This window comes from Sander lucioperca, chromosome 3 (genome assembly GCF_008315115.2).
Source record: "Sander lucioperca isolate FBNREF2018 chromosome 3, SLUC_FBN_1.2, whole genome shotgun sequence".
Lineage (NCBI taxonomy): Eukaryota > Metazoa > Chordata > Actinopteri > Perciformes > Percidae > Sander > Sander lucioperca.
The window spans coordinates 41951486-41976348 of NC_050175.1; the positions used below are offsets into that span (position 1 = coordinate 41951486).

General features: G+C 40.2%; 1 protein-coding gene across 4 annotated transcripts in view; it reads right to left on the minus strand.

The window, feature by feature from the left end:
* Positions 1 to 24863, minus strand: part of LOC116043400 (zinc finger protein 609-like) — a 78776-nt gene that overhangs the window by 40111 nt on the left and 13802 nt on the right. For all 4 annotated transcript variants that reach the window (XM_031290032.2, XM_031290031.2, XM_031290030.2 and 1 more), the window contains exon 2: positions 11751 to 12637. In XM_031290032.2, coding sequence (XP_031145892.1) covers positions 11751 to 12509 — 759 coding nt within the window. In that variant the 5' untranslated portion in view covers positions 12510 to 12637. The remainder of the gene's footprint in view (positions 1 to 11750; positions 12638 to 24863) is intronic.

Here is a 24863-nt window from a genome sequence, read left to right on the forward strand (position 1 = left end):
CCAAGCACTAACGTTACTGTAAATGTATGTTAAACTAAATAGCCCAGGCTTCGTTCTGTTATTACGTTAACAAAGAGAGATGGAGTCGACGGCTAAACTTGACTGTCGCCAACATTTTAGCAAACGGGCATGCAGGGCATGTATGTCGATGTGTGTTGCCTAATGTAGGCTGTAAAAACACAATATCAGATTGCGTATTGTGTAGTCAATGAATGAACACATTTATTAGCAAAAGTAACACATTAATGCATATGGCTCCATTTTGTATGGTGTCAATTGCCCTTTGTTATTCAAACTTTGGCGCAAATTATTTAAAACTGTCCTAACTTGATAGCAAGTGTTATCAGACTTACATTTAGTATGAAACAATCCATCTTCTCAACTCTACTGCTGCGTGTGGAAATTAAAACTGTTACGGGAGGCTACTTCCATCACGTTATCTGATTGGCTTTGGTCACGCAGACGCGCAACCTTTTTTACCTTATTTCCTCCAACTCCCAGAAACCATTTGTACTGCTGTGAGCTGATGGGGATGTGGATGGATAAATGGGTATATCAATTGTTTGTGTTATGTGGCTGTAGGTTGTTGACCGTGTTTGTATTTTTAATAAATGTTGTTCAATAAACGTAAGTCTAAATGCTTGCTTTGTTTCTTTGTAGGACACTTACAGGCAAGAAAGGCAATCACTGCAAATAGTAATCATTTGTTTTGGTTACAGAAGAAAATAAATGCTTTCCCTGAGGATCGTGAGAGAATTGAATCTCAATTCTTAGAAAAATCATTTGATCAAGAATTGTGCAGCCCTACTCCTTGATGACAAAGTCAAATAGCTCCATTTCATCGATTTTGAAAGGACTTGGACGCAAAGCAAAACTTCATTTAGGGCAGCAAAACGGTACAATCCAACACTTTAATGCATTCATAGTTTATGTATTTATCTATTTCTCAGAGTATTAGATTGGGGGTGAGGATTTAAGGGATTCAGTGGTGATGAAGCGTTAAGTGGTTGGACTGAAGCCTAGGTCAGTCCAATGCTTCACCTCATTCTCAAACATCTCTTTCCCCAACATGTTTAACATCATCGGCTTCGGTGTAAAACTCTCATGAAAATCATGCTTTGCCAAATACGTAAATCTAAGGTATATATATATATATATAATAAAATATGTCTGAACATATACATCGACATGAATCCTACATAATATTTGCAAAGATACATTTTTTGATTTACACAACATTGATGATAGGCTTACTGGCCTATAGATAAGGTAGCCATCCACAGATACTGCTCTCTGGTCTCTGCTCTCTTTTTCAGCTGAGGGGTCCTTGGCCTAAAAAATGTTTAAGACCCCTGATCTAAGGCAAATACTGCTGAACAAAAGGAATAAGCCTTGAACAAAGGACTGTTTCTATATTCTTTCCCTCACATTAATAAAGTATTGGTAATATCTTGCTTAAACCTTGGTGTCTGCATTTCGTGGATCGACAAATCTTTTCAGTAACAACTAGTAAAGATTAACATTAATAACCTCTTAGAAATACCATTAATAAACCATTAAATTAGACGGTTGGTATTGAAAAAAAAGAGCCCTGCGAAATGCAAACTGCTCCGAATTCAGTCCTATGTTGTGCACGATGCAATCATCTATCGACTCATGAATGTTTGACATTGGTCCCAAAGGACGGACGTGTTCTCCCTTTAATTTCTATCAGTGGTATAATCCCCTTTTGAAACCCTTTTTAGGGTAAATTAAAAAGGCCCTGCATTCAAAGAGATGAGTGGAGAGAAGGGGGCGGGAATAGTCACAGGGGCCTAGCTGTCTGTGCGGATTAGAATAGGAAAGAAAATCCTTTCATCTCAGAGCTGTACTTCCAAGCTGGGAAGCATGCATGCACAGACACAACACACCAAAACTCAAATGCATACTTATCAAACGATACAATAAAAGCAGCTATTTATGTTTAAATTTATGATATTCAATTATGCTCAAAATGGGCACGGTATTCACTAGATTAGAGAAACGCTCGTATGAAAGCTTTGCTCTCGAAGCTGACCTCTCACACGGAGCACAGAGGAGGGCACGCACATGACCTGACTTGCTTCTCCAATTTCTATTGCTGAAATGTGGACCGCTGCTCTATTTTCAGCAGACAAGCCCTTTCAACAACCATGATACATGTAACAAGAGGGATCCAGAGAACCTTTTCAACCAGAAAATAACCCCCCCCCCCCCCCACACACAAACAACCCCATCTGACAGATAAGAAAATGGATTAGCCATTATGTCTGTTTGCTCAGTTGTCTACCTCTGTGGGGGTTTAACTGAGGGCAAAATGACTAGAAGCCTAGCTGTGTGTAACAGGAGTTGACACTAAAAAGAGACAGTGACTGTAATAACATAAACATGTCTTATACCTAGGGGATAAACGTGTGTATAACATATGGTTTTATCATACCAAAGTCCTAAGAAACTTTATTTTAATGAGGTTAAACAATAGGGTTTGTAAAACTGTAGACAACACTTGTATTATTTGTAGTCCAAATCTTTCAGTTTCCCCAAAAAATAAACTTATCATCCTCTCCTTACTTTATTCAGAAAACACTGAGGTCACTTTACCTTCGCTAGGGTTTTTCTAGGTTTTTTTAGGTTGTTCTAATGAAACTACATCGCAAGTACCCAAAACTGAAACAGCCAAACAAGCCACACACATTTGTGTACTTGTTTTCCCAAAAGGCTATACAACCAGTGAAGTGGTATTTTTAGGCCAATTATAGATAATCACACAGTGGGAGCTGGTACACAGAACTGAGTTAAGAATCTGACTAGTCCATAAAGACAAGCTTGGTATGCTTATGTCTTTTGGTATGCAAAGAAATTACTTCCTGGACTGAGTATATCGTCCCATCTAGACTTGATGTTAGCTTAAGGTAGTGTGTGCAAACGTGTGCATATGAGCATATTAAAAGATGCCGTTTGTTTGCAGAAAACACAAATTCAAAAGCTATGTTGTGGATCAGACGTAATCTCAATCTTTATTTCCCACCCCACCCAAACACAAGTAAAGTAAGCATTTGTCCATTGCTACCTAACTTAAACCACTGCAGAGTTGGTATTTTTATTTAGATTAGTTGACTAATCGTTTAGTTTAAGATAATTAAGCGGCAACTATTTTAAAGCTTTAGTGAGTAACTTGTTGATATTAATGAACGTCCATTACATTCAAGCCATTGCCAAATGAGTTGCTACAAAGCTCCACACAACTCTCTCTGTATTTCTCAGTATGGCTATGTTCAGAAGATTGTGTCGTCCGGCGACTTTCGCGTGCAGAAAATCGAGTGAAGATAATTACCTCTTCTGAAGAGTCCATGTTTTTTTAATCCTCCGTGTCCTCCTTAGCTACTAGCAACTGCGTGGAGGAGGGGTGGGGGGTGCGCGATCACGGAGGGCTTGTGTCATGTGGATGCACAGACAGTTTTATTGTCATTACTTAGAATTCCTCATGGGGGTGACAAACTACGCACTATAGCTTTAATGGTTGATAATTCATCAAGCAAAAATGCGAAACATTTCATGGTTTCAGGTTCTTGAATATCTTACATTGGTCTTACATTAGAGTAAGTTGAATATTTTAGGGTTTTGGACATGATATCAACTTTTGCTATAGGAAAATGTAATGGGCATTTTTCACCGTTTTCTGACGCTTTATAGACCAAGCAATGAATCGATAACTTAAAACTGAAAATAATTGGCAGATTAATCGATAATGAAAATAATTGTAGCCATTATTTTTATTTAAAGCTATACAAAAAAAAAGCATGATGGACCATTATGCATAACGAGAGAATGGGCAAGCAACTAAAAAAAAAAACACATTTCTTTGTCTATTGTCATTGCTTTTACATATTACATTTTAAAATGCGGCTGATAGAACTTAGCAACGCTCTGGTGGCGGCTATGTACCGGTGACATTTCATTGACTAGAGAGAGTCCCAAGATGTCGCAGCTTCATCAAGCTAGAACATTCCAGGACTGGTTCCAGAGACTGTCAAGTTCGGGGAACTGCAGGATGTTGACCTTCTGAAAGTTGGTGATAAAACATGAGGTTTCAAAATGCAAATTCCATATTGAACTTGATGCAGGACAACCAAAAGACAAAGTGGTGAACAGGACACATTTTAGGAACATTATACTTCAGAGGAAATAAATACTCTTTGATAACAAGCAATGGGGATTTTCCGAACTTGTTCCATTTGACAACAAACTGGCTGCAAACAATCCCCTTAGAAAAGTATTAGGGGGGAGGGCAAGAAACGTAATCCTCTCTTTAATCACTCTTGCTCAAACACTGCCTTGCTGTTAACTTCCTCTTTGTTGAACTAAAAACCTTTCACAAGCTCTTAAGCTCTTGGACTGCAAATGTTTTCTCATCCAGTGTTTCATGGTCAAACCTGTGTCGATTTATATTGATAATTATTTACAACATGTGCAGAAAACGTTCAGATTTAACCGCCAAAGAATGTGGCCAAAACAATAGTGCCGAAACAAAGCCTTCAGAAAACAAATGAGGAATCCCCAAACATAGTCTGTTAACTCTTTTACAACCGTAGCAAGACAGTACAAACTTTCAGCCCCCTCTTCCCTCGCTGGTAGAAAATTCCATTTGAGAGGGGGGAAAAGCCACGTCTGCTCCTCCCCACTGTGTGGGTTTTGTTCTGCTAATCAGACCACATGCCTCAAGGATTCAGGAATCCAAGAGCTCTCAGCCAGCTCCTCTCATTCCACATACAGCCGCAGCAGCCTGTGACAAACTATTCAGTGTGTTGGGGGGGGTTAAAGACTCTATCCATTCATAACACTGTTCAACCCTCCCTCCCTCCACTGCTAATCCCAGGCCGTTCTTTACCCTCACCACCACCTCCTCCTCCTCCTCTTACCCCTCATATGCCCTCTCTCTCTCCCTTCTCACCACAGCAGAGCCCTTTTTTTTATCTATCTGCATACTGCAACACTGGGTCTGAATAGGCTCATGGTTTATTATTAGACTATGGTCCAACCGCACACCCACTATGGGTTTAAATAGAAAAAAACATAACAAGGCCTACATCGAAAGTCTTGATATTTGGCTCTCGCTTGTTTTCCCCTTCTTATTCTGGTTTGTTTCCTCCCTGGCTCTATTGCTACTCACGCATTGAGAGGCGAAATGAGGCACACTGGAAATTTGCAGCCTGACAATGGAAGACAGCTGCTCTTGCTGCATAAGTCTTTCATGAGCTGAATTAGTGGTACAAGCCTTTGCTCTCCCTTCCCCCCTCACATGCCTCCCCTCATAGCAAGCTGATCCAGACGCAGCAACACACCTCGTGGAAAGCTTAGGAGAGAGAAAGACGGGGAGGGAAAGACAAAGCATGACAGGGGCTTTGTCTGACAGATCTGTGATTGCTTTTCGCAAAAGTAGACCAACATTGTTTTGTGTCCCTGTAGATAAAACCATCACATCAATTCTTAATGAAGTTCTGCAATACATTACCTTCTTTTTCATTAAAAGACAAAAGGTAAAATTAAGTTTCTAAAATAATACCGATGTTAAAATAAAACTATTACCAAGTTTCAAGGGGCTAAATGCCAGACACTTCTACACACTGCAGACATGACCCCCCTCCCCCTCCCCCATATTCTGGAGATCTCATATTTACATATTTTTGATTAATTGGAAAGAAAGGCATTCACAAAAATTAAATCTAGGGTCTCTATTTGTGTTACAGTACGTTTCAAGGCAAAGGCTTCTGAGCTCTGATACACTTCACAAACGATGTTTAAAACTGATAAAACAGAACCATTAAAAAATTACTTCTCAGAGATCAAAATCTATAAAAACACAAAACACACTAATACAATTATAGCGATGAAAGAAATCTAAAAAGAGATAGCTTAAAGATTATGAGTAAGATAACCTAATGAAAGCAAAATACTTGAAAGTGGGAGTCACAGAGTGCTATTACCCATTGAATAATCAAGCTATCCTAATAAAAACACTCCCAGCACGGACTCTTAAAGGACAATTCCGGCGCAAAATGAACCTAGGAGTTAATAACATATGTGTACCGAGTCGACCGTTCTCTGGGATATGTTTTCATGCTAATCGAATGTGTCTCTAGCTTGAAACAAGCTTAAGTATTGAGAACTTTACAGTACACTTACAAAGTTCTCAATGCTTCGGTTTACATGTAGGGACCCTCATTATGCTACCGTGGAAGTGTGGTGCTATTTTGAGCCTTGTTAGTGGTATAGAAATAGCTTTCTTTTTACTTTACCTCTGCCCCGAAGACTAGCATTATAAGCTAATCAGTGAATTGCGCTAGCTTGTTTCAAGCTAGAGACGCATTCAATTAGCATGAAAACATATCCCAGAGAACGGTCGACTCGGTACATATATGTTATTAACATAGACATTATATATAACATATAACATAACTTATAACATTTTTGCGCCGGAATTGTCCTTTAACGTTTATATGCAGCTTGATTAGCTTTGGGGAAAGTTGTCATTCATGATATAAAAACAGTATTCGTTTAAGACTGTCTGTCATTGCAGAATGTGATCCTTTCACTACTAAGACCAGTTGCACTCATTCCAACCACAACTTTTTTTGTCAAAGTTTTCATTATTCCAGATTGCACTTGTGGTAAAAGCAAGCTTACTTTACACTCAAAATCAAAAGTGACAACAAATCCCAAAAGCCTTCAGGAAGCGGTGAGATGGGAAACAAATCAAGCTAAACATCCACTGAGGTCAAGGTGACTACAGGCAGCAGTGTTTATGACTGGAAAGACATTATTAAATATTTCCAAACAAAAAGCCTGTGGTTTTTCCTCGACAAGGATTTCCTGAGCAACACATCTATAAACTTTTTGGGCATTCTTGTTCTATTGGCTCATTCAATATCTGTATCGGTGGCCTGCTGTGTGGGGCTGTGGGGAATCTGGCTTAGGCTACAATGATTTTCTGATATGGATTTCTAGGGTTTCATAATTTATGAAAGGTTTGAAGGTTCAAATATTGAATGCTTAATGAAACTGACACACCATCATGTGATTACACAAGCCATTTTGAAATACTGATTCTACTGGCTGTTTTGATTTGCAATGGCATGTCGGTACGGGAGAGGACACTGTAAACCGCGAAAATGTGGTATGCATGGTATGCGTCTTAAGGCCCCGACACACCAGACAGACGGCAAGGAACTAGTGGTGACGAAAGGACAATGGTGGCGTTACAACACGTGTCCTCGTGTTGCCAAAACGCTGAACTTAAACACACCGCAAAGACTACAGCCGACTAGGGTCCACGAGTAGCGATGGTGCGTGATACACAGACGCTCACCGTCAGCCCAACTTTTTTTTATATCCATTCTAGCAGCTGTTCAGTAATTTAAAAGAACAAAATGTTCAACATATCTGTTATTAATGTCCTTGATTTCATTTTACTTTCCTACGTTATGTACAGTAGTCTAGTGTGTTGTTTTGACTACAAGCTCAAACCAGTTCACATTATATTGTGAAGGCAGCTGCTAATGGCAGAGTTGGAAAACAATTAGTGTCAAATGTTTTCTTCCTGTAGTAGTACTCCCCGAGGGAGAATGCTTCAAACAGGAAGAGGCATCAACACGGAAATCACAACTGAAATTTAACTGCTGGCAGATAATTCAATCCTATCATTGATCAACATTCTGTGGAATTGAACAGTGATCAGATGAATACGTTTTGTTATTTGTCCAAAACTCTGTTGTGCAAATGTATGATTCAAGGAAGGCCGTGATTAAAAACTAACAAATTGAGTAATTCATAGAGCTAGAGAGAGAAGTTCAAACCCTGACTTGAAATGATCAGACAAAGCCTCTCCTAATCCGACGTTGTAAAGGCGTGTGGGGAGCAGATTTCCTTAGCTATGTGACCGTCCAACAAGCAGTTCTGACAGAGTAAACTGGCAGCTTAATACATCACTAAAGTCTGCAAATATTGTAAATCTAAATGCTCACGATACGTGTTTGTGCAGGATGTAAAGGAGATCTACCATATTTGATCGAGTACTTCAGTACTGTCAGCCTGTTAATAAAGCAACAACTCTGCTTATCTGCTTCACTAGAACACAAACAGGTAAGCTAACAGCCTCATTCTGTAGCGAGCTTCTTGATGTAATTTACTCCCCTTCTTAAAATAAGTCAGTCTCTCTTCTCTTCCAGAGCCTTTAAAAGCCCTGGCTGGCACTACTTAAAAGGAATGAGCTGTAACACAATAGCAACAGTCAGCCAGGCACAGAGAGGCAAAGAGAAGAAAAAAAAAAAAAACTCAAGCTAGCTCTCATGAGATCCCTCCACTACCCGAGCTGGACATCAGCAGCAATGCAAAGCGGTGGCTGTGTTCTTTTATTCAAGTGCTGCCTTTCCTTTCTCTCTCTCCCCACTTTTCAAAGTAACACCGCCAATGTAATTTTCCATGAGAGCTGCTCCATTCATCAAGGCCAATGGCACATCGAGGCAGCTAACGAATGCCTTACTCCTCTAGATTTGTATAATGAGAGGTGGGAGAGTGGGACACACTCAGAGGTGGTTAGCACTTGTACGAAGGAAGTAAAGATGATTTATTCAGCATCTGAGAGCCAATGCTTTGGGGAGCTTTAACTTAGGACACAATGTAGCTTCACTATTACACCTCTACCATGGAGAACAAGACTGCTAGTGAGACACGTACTTAAACACATACTGGTGCTTTGATTACACTGGGCGTGGGACAGCTAGTTCTTTTAAATCAACAGTCAAGTTGTAATGAGGCTGACAAATTTCCAAATCTACTTCCCAACAATAAATTGTTTTCTTAAATAATGCTGCGTTTTATTATTTCATTTACCTACTCCTAATATCTACAGCAAATCAAACATTTAAAACAGCTAGGGGATAGATAAAAGTTTCATATTACCTGATATAATGCTGTCAAATCACCATGCATGATGAATTATTTTCGGAATGTACATTGTACATTTTTTATGTAGCAAAGTTGTGAGTCAGGTCAGTAGTCCTTTTCAAACATTCCTTTTTCATCAGATTTAGTGTCAATTTTACAGTTTGTGCAGGCTGCCAAAAAGAAAGTCTTGCCTGAGGACACTGAACGCTAGTTGCTGTGGCTAGTGTGCGATGAAGAAATAGGATTCTGCTGCAACATCTGTGCCAAAACACAGTCGTGTGAAATGCTCCTTTTAGGCATGGAGATTATGTTTCTGGCTGGATGTTGTGGTGGAGGTCAGGGTGGGATCGGTGCTGTTCTGTCAGTCCACATGGCTGTGAAACTTACTTCTGTCATTTGCAGTAGCTTTTGCTTTAACTGCTGCCACAAGGAATATCTATTACAGAGCCAGCGCGGTATTAGTCTGAAGGGCACGTGATATACATTATGTATGCTAGCTAATTGTAATGTACATTTTAAATGTTAACCAACACTTGTCACTCATACCAAGCCTCCTGTCAAATGGGTTCTCCCAAGCCCCCAGTCTATCAGTATTAGCCTTTGTTGGGGTATGCACCGTGAGAACCCTTCAAATAGAATGAACGGGCATCTTCTTAAAAGATGGTATCCAGTTCTTTTACTACTAGTTCTCTATTCATCAAAACGCATTAACTCATAGCCATTAACTGGGTTGGCCAAACTAGAAATCTGCTCTTCAAGGCAAAATTGATGTGTCCGGAAATATAATTACATCCTCTTTCTCCCATCACAATTTTCAAGGATACCTTTCACCAGCTCGATATTTGAAAGCGGTTGTGACCTCTCTCCTTTATTCAGTGTTGAAACCCAATTCATGGGGTTCTCCCTCTGAAGACTTTGCATTCTAAATACATTACGCTAACAAAGACTTTCCAGAGATTTCCTTTCACAGCAGTCAGCCCAAGGAGACGCTACAGCCTGTGTTCATGACTGGGTGTCCTGGATTTAAGGAATCAAACAGGCTTCCTTGCAGCCCATCCCCCACGCCACTTTCAGAGCAGCAGCAGGAAAAACGACGAAGGCGTGCTTTGCACCAGCTCCCTCCCCCACACAGGGCTCCACCAGGCATTGCTGGGGCTTGTGGGATTAAGAATGGAACACGATGACAGACAAAAACAGTCCTCAGCACCTCCCTGCTCTGCTGTCTTTTATACTGCCAGAGCATGAAAAGGCCGCGATGAGGCACACAATAGACATAGCGATAGATCCACTCTATGAGTGAACAAGATAAGTGGGGGTGAATAGCTACGCGGATCTTTATATTGTTCTTTTAAGATGATGTCAGTGTAGAAATTGTGTGAAGAAAATAAAAGTGGAACACGATGAGACACTCTTCACAGGCGTAATGTGAGGTATATGGCTGACAATGTCTATTCAAATCTTGTCTGACATTAGTACTTGGTTTTACTGGCCCGTGAACAGCACATAACACTTTCATGGTTAATAGCAAATGATGATGGCTGGTATTCATTTTTAACATGGCATACAGCATTTTTTTTTAAAACACGAAGGTACTTCCTTTTATAATGAATCAAGCCTCTGTGGTCAAGAAAGGGAAAAAAAAAAAAAACATTTCCTGTTACTGTTAAGTGTACTGTAAGTGTTAGTGTTAAGTGAGTTCAGCTTGCATCACGTTTTCTGCTTCTGTCTGTCCTTTCGTGATGAAGGATGAAATCGCCTGTGTGCCCTTATGTGCCTCTTCTGCGCAATAGTGCCGCTGTGTTTTAATGTGCTGGGTAATGTCATATTTCCCACCGTGCGCTACATTAAAATCAACGTGACACACCTTACAAAAAGTGTGGAGATTGTCGATATGACTAGATAAGATGCATGTAAATTCTTGCGCCCAACGCTGTTGAAATTTACAGCTATATTTCGATTTCGTTGCGGGAACAGTGCCATTTTTTATCGGCTCGCTTTCAGGGTTTGACTCTGAATTTTCCGCGAAGCTTGCGCAGAGATAAACTGCGTAACTGGTTGAGGTGACAAACAGGTTGAAAATTGTATATGGTGTGTGGATTGTGTGAATAGGATGCGTTTTATACAAGATCTGACAACTGGTCGACATTAGACCAACATATTGGTCCGATTATTTATAAAGGAGTTTTGGCCATGCAAATTACGGGAGTTTCCCGGGAGAAATAACAAACCGGGAGAGGTCCGGGAGATAGGGCTAAAAAACGGGAGAAAAACAGGAGAAACTCGGGAAAAACGGGAGTGTTGGCAGGTATGTCCTGCCAACGCTCCCGTCCAGTATTGTGTTACGTTTACCACAATTTTGCAAAAATGCAACTCCACAGTTGTATAATTGTTGCTTCTGAAAAATAAAAGATAACAGAGTTGTTGCCAACACATTTCAACAATTGAGTTCAGGGCACAATATCACTTTTGCAGCTACCTCCAAAAGATGCAAGCAAGCTAGCTAGCATATTTTCGTTTATTTAGAGTTCAAGTTCCACAAATAGTAGTACAGTATGTTTGTAAATAGTTTATATCTGGGTATATGTTATAAAAGACGACTTCCCTAAATAACTACAACGTATTTCAAGATGCATATCAACTTTATATGAACTACATCAACAGTTACTTTACAATTGTCCCTATAAAACCTGGATTTAATAACTGCCGTTGACAAAGACAAATATAACGCAACACCAAACAAATCTATGCAGCATCGAAAGAAAGAAAGAAAGAAAGAAAGAAAAACTTACCTTTTCATTTTTCACCTTCTTTAACGTCTTGCATTCACTACTACCATTTTCCACCTCCTCTGGTTCAGTTTTTGCGGTCAATGCTGGTACTATCCCTACAGGTTCAAGTGCAATATTCCCCATTTGATTGGCATCTGCCAAGTCTGTTGATTGCGTGTTCTCAAAGGACGCGTTACGGCTATTCCCCAAAGCAACCTGGGCTTGAGACACAACATCCTTCTCCGCAGCAGCGATTGCCACGACTGGGGCTCCGTCTGTTTTGTCCTTCTTACCTTTCCCACTAGCCCCTTCTTTCTCTTTTTTACCACTCAGAACACCTCTGGAGGCTTTGCCCCCTTTTTCAACGTTCTTCCCAGAGGTGGAATTGTTGCCAGCAGCTCCTGCACTCGCTGCTACGCCCGTTGGCTCCGCTTGAGTCCGTCCTGTAGCTTCTTTCTTGCCCCCATCTCCAGCTGAAGCTTTGCTACTATTGTCTTTAGAGTTCTTGCTGCGCTTGTATTTGGATTTGCTTTCCTTGCCTTGAGAGCCAGACACTGGACTAACAAACCTGATGTTGTCCGGCAACGCTGCCACTGCACTGGGTGGTGCCGCCATGCCGTCCTTGGTGCCAGACATCTCAAGTTTGTCCTTCTCTAAGTCCGCGTCTAGGTCAATAATCAGATTTCCAACACCGATATCCCACTCATCCCCGCTATCGTAAGTGTCCACCGCATTAGAGTCCACACCTTTCCCGCCTGCAGTGCCACCACTTAGGGACATTTTAGAGCCAACGGCCCAGGATTGCCTCAGTGAGGTCCGACACCCTCTCAGACGGTTGGGACTCAGGGGCAAGGGCTAGAGAATCCTCACGGTCTACTCGTTCCTGTTCCATTTAACCACATTGTGCCCTAGAAAGAAAAGAAAAAGAGAGATATATTAATCTAATAATTCAGACATAAAAATAACAACTCTGCCATCACAGAAAAGGCCATTTCATTGGGTACAAAAAAAAAAATCGTTTGATCACGAGCCAGTAATTCTCTGCTGATCACTGCGCAACCCACTATGGTAATACCCACTGGTGTGACACCACTGCTCCGAAACCCTCTCCTTAACTCACTTCCCACAGTCGCCATGGCAACCATGGGAAATGTAGCTTAAATCCTGCTTTGACAGCCAAGGTGGCCCCACTGTTCTGAATGACTGGCTCTCTTCTCACAAGGCACTGCTGATAGTGTCACTGCTGATAAATAAGGAGTAGCTGGCCTCACACACCCCCACATGGTTTATGGAGCCGTGCCTTTTCAACTCAAGCGCACAATGGTAATCTTGCATTAGCAGAGGAGCTTAAAAACCTGAATGAACCAGTGTATGGCTCGGGAGAACATAGGTTTGTTGTATTTGCTTACACAATATAGCCAAAATGTCACCATGTTTCATATCTTTCAGCAAATTAATTCCAGGACAGATCATAATTTTGGACACACTGCAGATCAACAAGGATATAAATAGCTCGTCTTCAAAATGGAAATGGAAATTTTAAGTTACTTACTCAATTTTCACAATTCAGATCAAATATGTTCTGAGATTAGGGTTTAGAAGACTGAAGGTCCTTTTTTGTTTTATTCTTGTATTTGAAAAGCTTTCTTTGATTCACAAAGACTAAGAGGAAAGATGAACATCAACTTTGTTGCTCGTGTGTCCGTCGTGAGTAAGTGGCTGTGAAAAGAAATCTCTTTAACACCTCTTATATGTGTTTTAGCTATACGCTACATTGAAATTATAATAATAATGGAGGAATAACAATGTTAACCACACTGAGTTTCCCTTGTAAATAACACGTTTTATAAATACAGTTGGCCTTGGCAGGTACATCAGTACCATTACTGCTCTTTAGTAGTCGCCTTCAGCACCAGCCAATTAGTTTGTCCATTTGAAATACTACAAACGATGCTATTTTGGAATGGTAAAAGTCTTCTGTGAGGATTTTTTCTTTTTATTGTCAAGCCATAGCTTATTGTGCGCCATAAGTGATACAATCTTCCTTCCTGTACAAATAAACATTAAGGACACTGATATATATTCATACATGAATATGTATCAGTGTTGATTACATGTAATCGCCACTGCTGCTTGCGGTAATACAAACGACATGAAGTACTTAATACTCCTATCTGTTCTGGGGGGGGGGGGGGGGGGATATCATTCCATCTTATGGTGTAACCCCCCCCCACACACACACACAGAAGCTGTGAATACATGTGTGTTGATGGTGTTGAACTGGTACCAGAAAGAGTCAATTTTCTAAAAAACTTGAGCACACTGTATGTTGGTAAATAATTAACACTCACATCTGTAGTTCCCCCCCCCGCGCGATAAAGACCATGAAGGATGAGGAAGCCTGAGCACAAAAGAGTCTGGAGTGGTGCTAAGGGGGATGAAATCAATACCGGCCTTAAACAGGCATGGATGCTGATGATTCTCTTTGTGCTTTATACAAAATACAGCCAAACAGTTCAGAGTGGAGCCCTGTAAAGATCCTAACAAAATGATGTACATAGGTTCTTATTTCTGATTAGGGATCTTTATGATTAACCGTTTAACCATTAAAAGACAATAAGAATTCTGACCGATTAATACTATCTGTTAAAAACAAATGGTATTAAAACAAAAATAAAGTAATTTCAAAAGGGTTTTTTGTATTGTAAAAGAAATATAGGCTATGCAATCTATTTTTTAACTGCTACTTTACTTCACTAGCAAGCTGTATTTTAAGCTCTTTTTTTCCTGATAAGGTCGTGGCTCTGCTGGATGGCGCTCATAGCGGAGAGCTACGGGACACGTTCCACCATATCGATGAGGACTGTCGGGTTAAATCGTCCTACACGGAGAATGCCAGGCAGACGCACAGCTGACAACCTCGTAGGAGGATGCGGTGGAGACAGGCTCGGACATACGCTCCTTGGACAGCTGCGGGCTTGTGTCAGTTGCACGGACATGCAAGCGGTTTCAGGAAAGTGGCTGCGTGTGTCCACGACAATGCACGGGAACATCGTGAATCGCACAAAGTATGTCTGAGCGTCCTGAACAGGTGAAGTGGGGCTCCGTTGGCTGCATGTCGGTTAAACGGTTTATAATTCGTTATGAGGGGCCGGCTATCTGACAGAAAAAAAAACTCTAAATAAGCATCCCTATTTCTGATTAGTAGCCATGGTGTCTTTGCTTTGTGTTTTGCAACTTAAGTAATGAATCCTAAATTCCCGAGTGGGTATATGAAATATTTTCTTCCTAGGCTTGCAATGCATTACCTTTAAAAGGTCCAATGACATGCTGCTTTGTGGATGCTTTTATTTAGGCCTTAGTGGTCCCCTAATACTGTATCTGAAGTCTCTTTCCCGAAATTCAGCCTTGGTGCAGAATTACAGCCAGGATGTGCCATTTCTGTGTCTGTAGCTTTAAATGCTATTGAGGAGGAGAGAGGGGGGGCAAGGTGGAGGGGGGGGTGTGGCCTTTACCAACTGCCATGCTTCGCTCGTTTGCAAGCCATGATGTCTCTCTCTCTCTCATGGGCCGGCCAAATTCTGTGGGTGGGTAAAGCAGAGAAAGAGGAAGTAACCTTTCCCCTTAAGATGTCATAAAGGGAAGATTCCAGATCGGCCCATCTGAGTTTTCATTTTCTCAAAGGCAGAGCAGGATACCCAGAGCTCGGTTTACACCTATCGCCATTTCTAGCCACTGGGGGACCATAGGCAGGCTGGGGGAACTCATATTAATGTTAAAAAACCTCATAAAGTGAAATTTTCATGCCATGGGACCTTTAAGCTCTCTAGTAAAAATGGTTTAGTTCAAAATGCATCACAAGCTAATTAACACAATGTTTCAGCAAAGAAAAACCTTAATTCCCACATAATGACTACTAATTAGTTTTAAAATACCCCTACTGTACAGACAAACAAGTGAACTGAAGAATTGATAAAACCACTAGAAACAACAACGTCCTAATTTTTTGGGATATCAAGCTCTTGTTTGCTTAAAATGTGTTGAATCTCTAACTTCTGCTTAATTTATTACACTTGTAAATGTACAGTCTGAAATTATTATAAATTCACTCTACATCCCCAGACTATTAGCCCTTGTGTAAATACGGCTCATCCTGATGGGCTTATCAAATCAAATCCTGAAGCTTCTCTGATAACCATGAAAGCATCCAAAAGAGATTGTATGGGGATATCAGCATATTTTCTGCTTCATTACTGTTGGGAGTACAATTAAATTAATCTCTCTATAATGGAAGAGCTCGAAGAAATATTCTATAGGCCTATACCCATTTGTCCAGTTATGACACCGCACACCAGACCAGCACGGCTTTATCTTCCTCAGGAAATAAAGAGATGTAAAATACAACAACTGCATTGAACTGTTACATTTCAGATACCGCTGCTCTAGTCTTTAAAGCTGGGTTGTTCCCAGCAAAGCAGTCATTTTGCACCATTACTCAGCTCTCATTAGAACAGTCCAAAATGGCAGCTGGATCACATAATGCACAGGGCTCATGATGATTCAGTTCAGGAGCCATTCATATCCCCCTCAGCAGTGACAGAGGTAAAACTGTTGAACAATCATTTGATCACCGCGCCTACTTGTTCCTCACAGATGGCTCCCTAAAGGAACAACAGTCGGTGGCAGGTTTTGAAAGGTGGAGAGATGCAGCTGTCCCCGTTTGACTGGGTAAACAGTTGTGAGGTCTAATTTGTCCAACACCTCCACAACAGAGAGGTTGTAACTCTATCGGCAGTTGACCTACTGTACTGCCCTTAGCTGGAACTGCAGCGCAAGCTCTTTTGAAAAAGCCCCCACTGAGGAAATGTCCCAGTTGAGCGAAAGGCATGCAGCCTGTGCAACTCCCAGAGTGCTTGTCCTTTTTTCACATATCCAGTTTCATTCAGCAATCTATCACAGAGGCCACATAAGCTGCAATGAAAGTGTAGCAAAAGACAGGGGAAAAGCGGATTCAGACCTGGTGTAATGTAGTTTTCTGCACGTGACTGGTAGGAACACCATCTCTGCATAAAACAGAAACTTGAGGTTTGTCTATATTTTCGGGCACTGCTTCTGTTCAGGACACAGAGCACAACAACAGCACTCATCTAGCCATTTTGCTGACTGTTTGTAAGTGGCGGGGGTGTGGATCCAGAGGGGTTGCAAAGGAAAGGTGGAAATGAACAACAGGCCCAAGGGGAAATATTACAAAGTGACTCTTACTGTGTCACAAATGCAGCCAATTCTAAAAGCAAAAAAACATGGAATTCACTAATTCAATGTTTTCTACGCCAAAAATAACAGCATGTGATGGATAACATATGTTTCAAGACCCGTATGTCAGAAAGCAGAACAGGTAATTATACTTGCAGGGGATATATATATATATATATATATATAAAACAGCTTCTCCGTTCAGGCATAAATGAGATATGCTCTCAAATTAGGCATGTGTCGACATGAAAATTTCACGGTGTGATTATCTAAGTCTCAGTGCATGATATTATCACAATAATTACTGAAGATGGAAATCAGCACTAAAACATAGCTACTATAATGACAGAAACCACTGTTTTATTCCAGTTTAAAACATTCTTTAAGGCCATACAGATATGAGCAATGCTTTCGTCACAATAAATATGTACTGACGTGCCACTGGGGCCATGCCATTGTTCGTTGTTGTTCCTGGTATAATTACAATCATAATACACAATGCTCGCAATGATTCTTTATTGTACGTATGCGGTCATGATGATAATTGTCTCATCTCTGCTCCCAATACTCTAAATTTTCATTAAGGGCTGAAAGATGCTTCTCCAAAGCTGCTTTAATATGTCTTGTAGAGAAGTAGGGGAGAAGACAGGAGATTTTAACAACTCCAAAACAACCACATGCCCTGCATAGCTGTGGCTCTGTGTATCAAACATGCACGGACTGGTTGAACTGTGAGGGACATGCAGGAGCATCAGGGTTGGGCCAACACCCCATGCATAACTTAAACAATAAACCAAATGGTAAAAGCAAAGAGATGCCGTGTTTATTTTGTTTTTGTTTTACATCCTTTTAAAATCTAGAATGTTTGGGTTTGTTGACTGTAACTCGTATTTGGAATAATTTCTTTAGGAGTAAATAACTGATTACTAAAAGAAAACCAATATATTGTTATTTAATTGAAACGGTTTCGATGGATCCTACCGAGACCCAAACAACTCAGAACTCTGTCCACTTTCTGATAATTTACCAGTCAAGATGGACCTTTTGAACAGGATAGGATTTTGTTTTTTGTTTTTCTTGGATGAAGAAAGTGTTCCACAAGATTCAACCATCACTTTAAAGTTATCCCTGGTAGTAAAAAACAAAAATATACTTTAAATTAGAGATGAGCCGATAGCGATACCAGTATCGCTATCGGCTCCGATACTGCCTAAAACGCTGGTATCGGTATCGGGAAGTACTGGAGTTTATGCACCGATCTGATACCACGTAATAAAGTCCTAAAGAAAATCTATGTTAAAGTAGTTCATTTATGTTCTTTTTCCGTTATAACTGACTGTCAAACTGGATAATACAAGAAAGTTCTACGGCATTCATTGTTTGTGTTCATGTTTCACAAAGAGTTTAACCTGAGCCAGACCAACAACAAAGATAGAAATAATATCACATCCATACAGGGATAGTAGTATACAGTTGTTAAAACATAATAAAATATATGACACACTGGTATCGGATCGGTACTCGGTATCAGCCAACACGCAAGTTCAGGTATCAGAATCGGTATCGGGAAGCAAAAAATGGTATCGGGCCATCTCTACTTTAATTCCCCCATTTAGTGCCACGTAACTGCCCATTATCAGTTGGATGCCAACAATGTGTACAATAACAAGATCTATACATACTCGTCAGCATAAAAACACAGACAAGTGGTTACAAAGTGCTTCTGATGTGCCTTCTGTTTACAAGTCACTTGGACAGAATGCAAAGAGTGTCAGTTGCAGATAAAAAGCAAGTGCTGCACTGATGTATGCAGGAAAAAACTAACTTAAATTGTACAGAGTCTGGCAATGTGCGTCCTTCGCTCTGCAGATCAATTACAGGCAGGTCCACGTCCAGAGAGGCCCACAGTAACCTCCATGTAATTGGATTGTGTGCTTTAGCGGATTACAAAAATAGAAATGTACCGAGCCAATCCAGGTGATAGAAATCAGGAGTCTGTGGGTCAGCTGGTAGCCAAAGAGTTTTGTTTTCTTTTTTCCTGACTGCAGCAGCTTTCTGCGTCTCTTGGCTGGCAACTGCATGACTCAAAATCGACAGCAACCAAAGAAGTGTGAAATATGCAGATTGCTCTCTGGCTGATTAGGCTTCAATGTCCAGGCTCTTGTGTGATGTAGCAAAAAAACAAAGCTCACACCACACTGCCTCAAACTGTATCATTCACCATGGTAGATTTCCAGTAAAGAGGGTTAAGTGGAACAGAAATAGTGCGATCAGTCTCTTTGTCTTTTGATAAAGAAAAGGTGACTTATCCCCAGTTACCGGTTCTCGGTATGCTGCATGCTTTGTTCACTCTCACACCAAGACTACATCCGCACTAACAGGAGCCCCTTTCATGCAGAATGTTCTAGATGGGACTAATGGGCCTTTATGCCGCCCCGCCGTCTGTGTGAAAGTTACGAAGACGGAATGGGGGGGACAGAGTTGTTGCGCCTTTAAGCCGGCAGCGGAGGTAGTCACAGATCCACGTAACAAGAGACAAACCACTGTCTGTGTGAAAGGAACAGCCGGCACGGCCGGACTACATACAGTATCCAAGTCGACCCACAGGCAGGTCAAAAGTGACAAAGCAGCGTCCCAAGTACAGCCAAAATTATTAATAACTTACAGAAACATTGCTTGCAAAAGTCAACCTTCTCTTCCACTTGCTCTCTTCCTTTCTTTAAAACATGCACACACACATATGGGCGCTGCAGCCATCTCGGTCCTTCTCTCTATTGACAATTGTGGTCCTATAATGCAAACATTTGGTTGTTGGTTGAGTCAGGTTTGTGTGGTTGATCAACGGTGTGGATCGGCTCATACAATCTAGACGCCGACACTGTTGTGTTACACGACATGCTTCTTTTACTCCCGGAATGCCAGCATGCTATGCCGCCTTTGCTTGGTTCTTCTGAGTGAATAAACAAAGTCGCCGTAACAACGGACCTTCATTGTGGAATCTCTGTGTGAAAAGGGGCTAGAGTTTACATGTTAAAACAACTTGTGTTTTCAGGTCATTTGTTTTGGTCACAGTTCATAAATTCTACATGTTAACCAGGCAAAGACTATTTCCTGTGGGTGCCCAGATAGCTCAGTTGGTAGAGCGGGCGCCCATATATAGAGGTTTACTCCTCGACGCAGCGGCCGCGGGTTCGACTCCGACCTGCGGCCCTTTGCTGCATGTCATTCCCTCTCTCTTCCCTTTCATGTCTTCAGCTGTCCTCTATTAAAGGCCTAAAATGCCCAAAAAATAATAAAAAAAAACTATTTCCTGTGTTGCTTCACAAACTGTTGAATGAATTTGCAATGTCATCTGACATTAAATGCACGTAATGAGCGAAAACAGGTTTCTTGACTTCTTGACATGACTGCCACGTAGCTTCTCACCAGGTCTGAGCAGGCATATTACATTAATTTACAAAATCCAACACCAGCATTTTCATACTTAAACTACAGAGTTCCGTTTTTGGTGTGAAAAACAATGGCTCACTGAGGACTAGAGGGCAAAACAGATGGAAAAAAAGATATGGTTAAAATCCATGCCGACTGTAAGTCCTACCAATGTATCCTGTATGTCACGAATTGGATTTGATAAAAGCAAAAGAATAATGTTTGCCTAGGGGTGTAATGGTACACAAACCCTGTTTTATTTATTTCATTTAAACATACTGTAGTGCAAGTGTCAAAGACAAAGTCCTCTTGCTAGGGACTGAAGCAGCATTGAGTCAACCGGTAAACATTCTTGCATTATAAAAATAAGGAACATTTCAAACCCTTCTGTATTACACTGTACAAACACTTTCCCAAAAGGCAACATGTCACAATAGGCTATAAAAGGTTAGGGCTTTATAGAATGAAAAACAAAACTTGCATATTAGGAGCAATGTTTAGTAGTTTAGTTCCACCTTGGCTATATCATAAACATATATAAACGTTCAAAGCGCCCAAACATTTAATAATTCTGGTGAAAAGGCACATCTGGGTGATGCCGACAAATGTGCATGTTGGATGTGTTTCCATTCACAGACCATACAACAGTGGAGCAACGCCTACACACTGTCCTCGTCTCATACACAACTCTCTCCATGTTGCCTTTTGTGCTAACGACAAAAGCTAAACGTTTCCAAGCGAAACTCACGCTTGTTAACTCCGGTTCCACATCGGGTGCCTCTACATAGTTCCACGGCATCAGTGCCTCGATCAACAACAGTGCAAACATTTTATAACTTGCATTATTTATGTTACATAGTTCTTGTGCGAACAGCCAGTAGGATCAAATGTCAGGTGCAGATGAAGTGGAAAGCATCGTGAATTTAACCCTTGTGTTGTCCTTCCGGGTCAAAATTGAAAATGAAAACTTTTTTTGACATCTTTGACGTTTTTGTCACTTATTTTGCCGTTTGTTTTTTTTTTAAACGTTTTTTTTTTCAACATTTTTGTAGCGTTGTCCGACATTTTTGGCCCCCCCACTACCACCAGTGTACACTAACAACAACTTATTACCACTATTTTTGGAATTTCTGGTCACTAAATCTTATATAGCCTATGAAATTATATCGAACATTTGAGTTAAAAAGCAGAAAGTATGAATTATTTTGACTAATGTTTAAGATTAGAGGATGTTGATGGATAATCACAAACTGTTTAGTCAGAATAATGCTATAAAATTGAATAAAACACCCAAAAGTCAGTGATAGTAGTGAACTGATCCTTAATTTGACTTGTGAAGAGCGTTTCATGGAACCATCCGTTTGGTTGAAAGAAATCCAAATTTCTGCTACAGAAACTTTAAAAACGGGTCAAATTTGACCCGAAGACAACATGAGGGTTAACAACATTACAAAGAGTCTCATCTTGACTTGATTTGAGTGCAGATTAGACCCAAATAAATCTAAATGGCACACTGTCTGATCATTATGAAAACCTAACGACAGAGTTGTGCCAGAACCAAAGCTAGCCAAAACATCCATTTGCTAGGGCCAAATGTAGATAAACCAGTTACACATTACAACCCTAAAACATTACAGACGGTCACAGACTATTTATGGTTACGTCCCTTGGCTCAATCCTCAACTATCCATTCAGATTAAATGCATGTCAAATAATTCACCTTCTCATAAACCATGGCCCAGAGCAAAGAAACACCATATTTGTTTCAGTATATAGACACTGTCACTGTGATCAACGTGTCGGTTCTAAAGAGAAACATTTAAATTTCAAATCATCAAGTAAGTGAGAACCAAAAAAAAAAATGTATCAAAAAGTGGGCCAAAAGCACTGGAGGCAGTTAATCAGACGCAGAGTTTGAAGAGACAAATTAAAAACAAATCTTACTATGGCAATTAAAAAAAAAAAATGCAGACAGATACGTGCATTAATTAGCAAAATGTGTGTGCTGGCACTAGTTGACATCTTGACGTGAAATTTCCAATAGTGGGGAAATGGAGATAAATGGAGGACTGCAATACATTCAACTGAAGGCTATACACATAAATGAAGAGCTACTTGAACTGTAATAATGTTGTAAACCTAATCAAATATGTTTTTCAGATCATCACTCAGCACTAGAAAAGCCAGCAGAATAAAATATGAGAATGTTATGGGGGCAAATACATATTAGTTGGCTAACTAATGATTAACTACATCTTTTATTTGTGAAGTAAACTTCCTTCAAATCAACACTGATCTTGAATTTCTAGTTTCTAGCTAGACAGCTTACACTCACTTTGATAGTGATATCCATAGATTAAATGACAGAAGAAAGACTTGCTCTCAAGGTTTTACCAGCTGACAGATGAAGTCAGTTCTGTGTGAACCAATTTAAATTGAGCTAAATACCACAGTTTTTAAAGTAAACAAACATTTGGTTCAGATGAATCAAAGCCTAATTAGGTGCATTTACTGTCATTTGACAGTGGAAATGCTTGCCTCAGTAAATGACCTTATTTTCATTCATGTAAGCTATGAAGTACAGCCGCACAAGTGCTCGTTCTCTGTGGAATATTATTATAATAACTTCATTTCCAGCGCAGTCTAAACATCACTCCCCAATATTTATAGGAAGGAAAACATGGACAAATAAATGACAATTCCGAGACTAAGTCCAAACTGAGAATTAGACCCACCCATGAGTACAAATAAATAATCAAATCGTGGCCTGTCTGTGGAAACAGCTGATGCAGAGGATGAAAAGAACACTCACACATTGGCCAGAGTATAAGGAAACCCCGATCTTAAAACCTTGACAAGGTGCCAGATTGATTTTTCCTGTTCTCAAAGAGGACTGGCAGAAACAAGAGGAGCTCCATTAACATCCTTAGCCATGGCACTCTACCATGATTTCTGAATTACAAAAGCCAGTCGCTAAGAATATCAACACTTCTCATTATCTCTGCTCACTTCATTCTATAATTGAAACACTCTGTCTCGATGCAAGTCGATATAGTAGCAGCAGCAGCGTCTACTGTGGCACAAACTGTTTGTGATCAATTGTAAAGTAGGCTCACTGAGTGCATGCATAATGTCACAGAGGAAGGACTTCAGGTTGTATTTTAATGAATACATCATTAGTATATCCATCTATATGGTGGAGTGTGATTAAACACTAATATGGCACAGTTAGTATTTAAACTCATGTGGAATAAGATGCAACTGAATCGGTCCTATAAAGTAAAATTTGAGCAGTGCAATTAATCAAAAATTATTAAACAGTTTTGTATTTCCATAAGTTAACTTATGGGTTTTTTGCTATATCTTCAAATGACCAACATTAAATTTAAGACGGAGAAGTAGTTAGCTTTAGTAGTAGCTGCAGCAGATCATTAAGCCAGAAAGGTTAATGCTACATTGCGGTTTCTGCAAAGTTGAGCAAAGGGTTGTATAGTGATTTTATTATTAATGGAAAGACTGCCTTGGTTATAAGTAAGATTATTTAGGCTGGCATGGTTGAGCAAGACAATCTTTGATTTGCTTTCATTTAGCTGCAGAAGGTTTTAGGACAAGCACTGTTGATGAAGCTCTTCAAGTAAAAGCCGGTGTCATCTGCATAAGAATGCAAAGACATATTTAGCTTCTGAATTGTATAGATACTGAGAACAGGTGGGACCAAGTAATGACTTCTGCGAAAATGTCAGATATTATAAATTATAAAGAAGTATCTATAGTGACAGAGAATGATCCCCTTAATGTGAGAGCTTTGCCAAATATATAGTAACTGCTTCATGATCTGATATCTAACATAATTAAGAAAAGACTAAGAAAACCCTGAATCAAAAGACGTGCAAATACAACGGTTTGCGGATATCAGATATGCTAAAAATACCAACTAGTAAAGCTCTATCAATTTGGACATAACAGGGTTTAACGTTTAAAAGTCTACAGTGGTACTAGAGAAAACAACCAAGGGAATTTCGGCATTAACCAAGAAACTGAATTATTCAGAAGCAGGAAAAGTACCAGTGGAGACGAGGAAACACTTGAAGTGCTTTGTGTTGACTACTACACCTGTCTACTACACAGTCCAATTCATTTCTGATTTGTTGCTCTGGTTACGCTAGCTTTCAAGTACAACCGTTTGTATTACATGCAAATAAACAGCAAGTTAGGCACAGTATATTCACATGCAAAAAATCCTTAAATTGCTGCAGCTGTAGGAGAGACGCAAGTCTCTTTTAAAAGATTATCTATCTCTTATTTCCTGGGAGGTTGTAAACAGCAAGGGATGTTGATCAGTGTCAGACACTGTTGCATGTTATGTTTTTGATAAAAGGTTTAGTATTGTCAAATAAGTATAGCAATGATAAATATAAAGGGAAGTAAGGATGTCCCGATCACATTATCGGA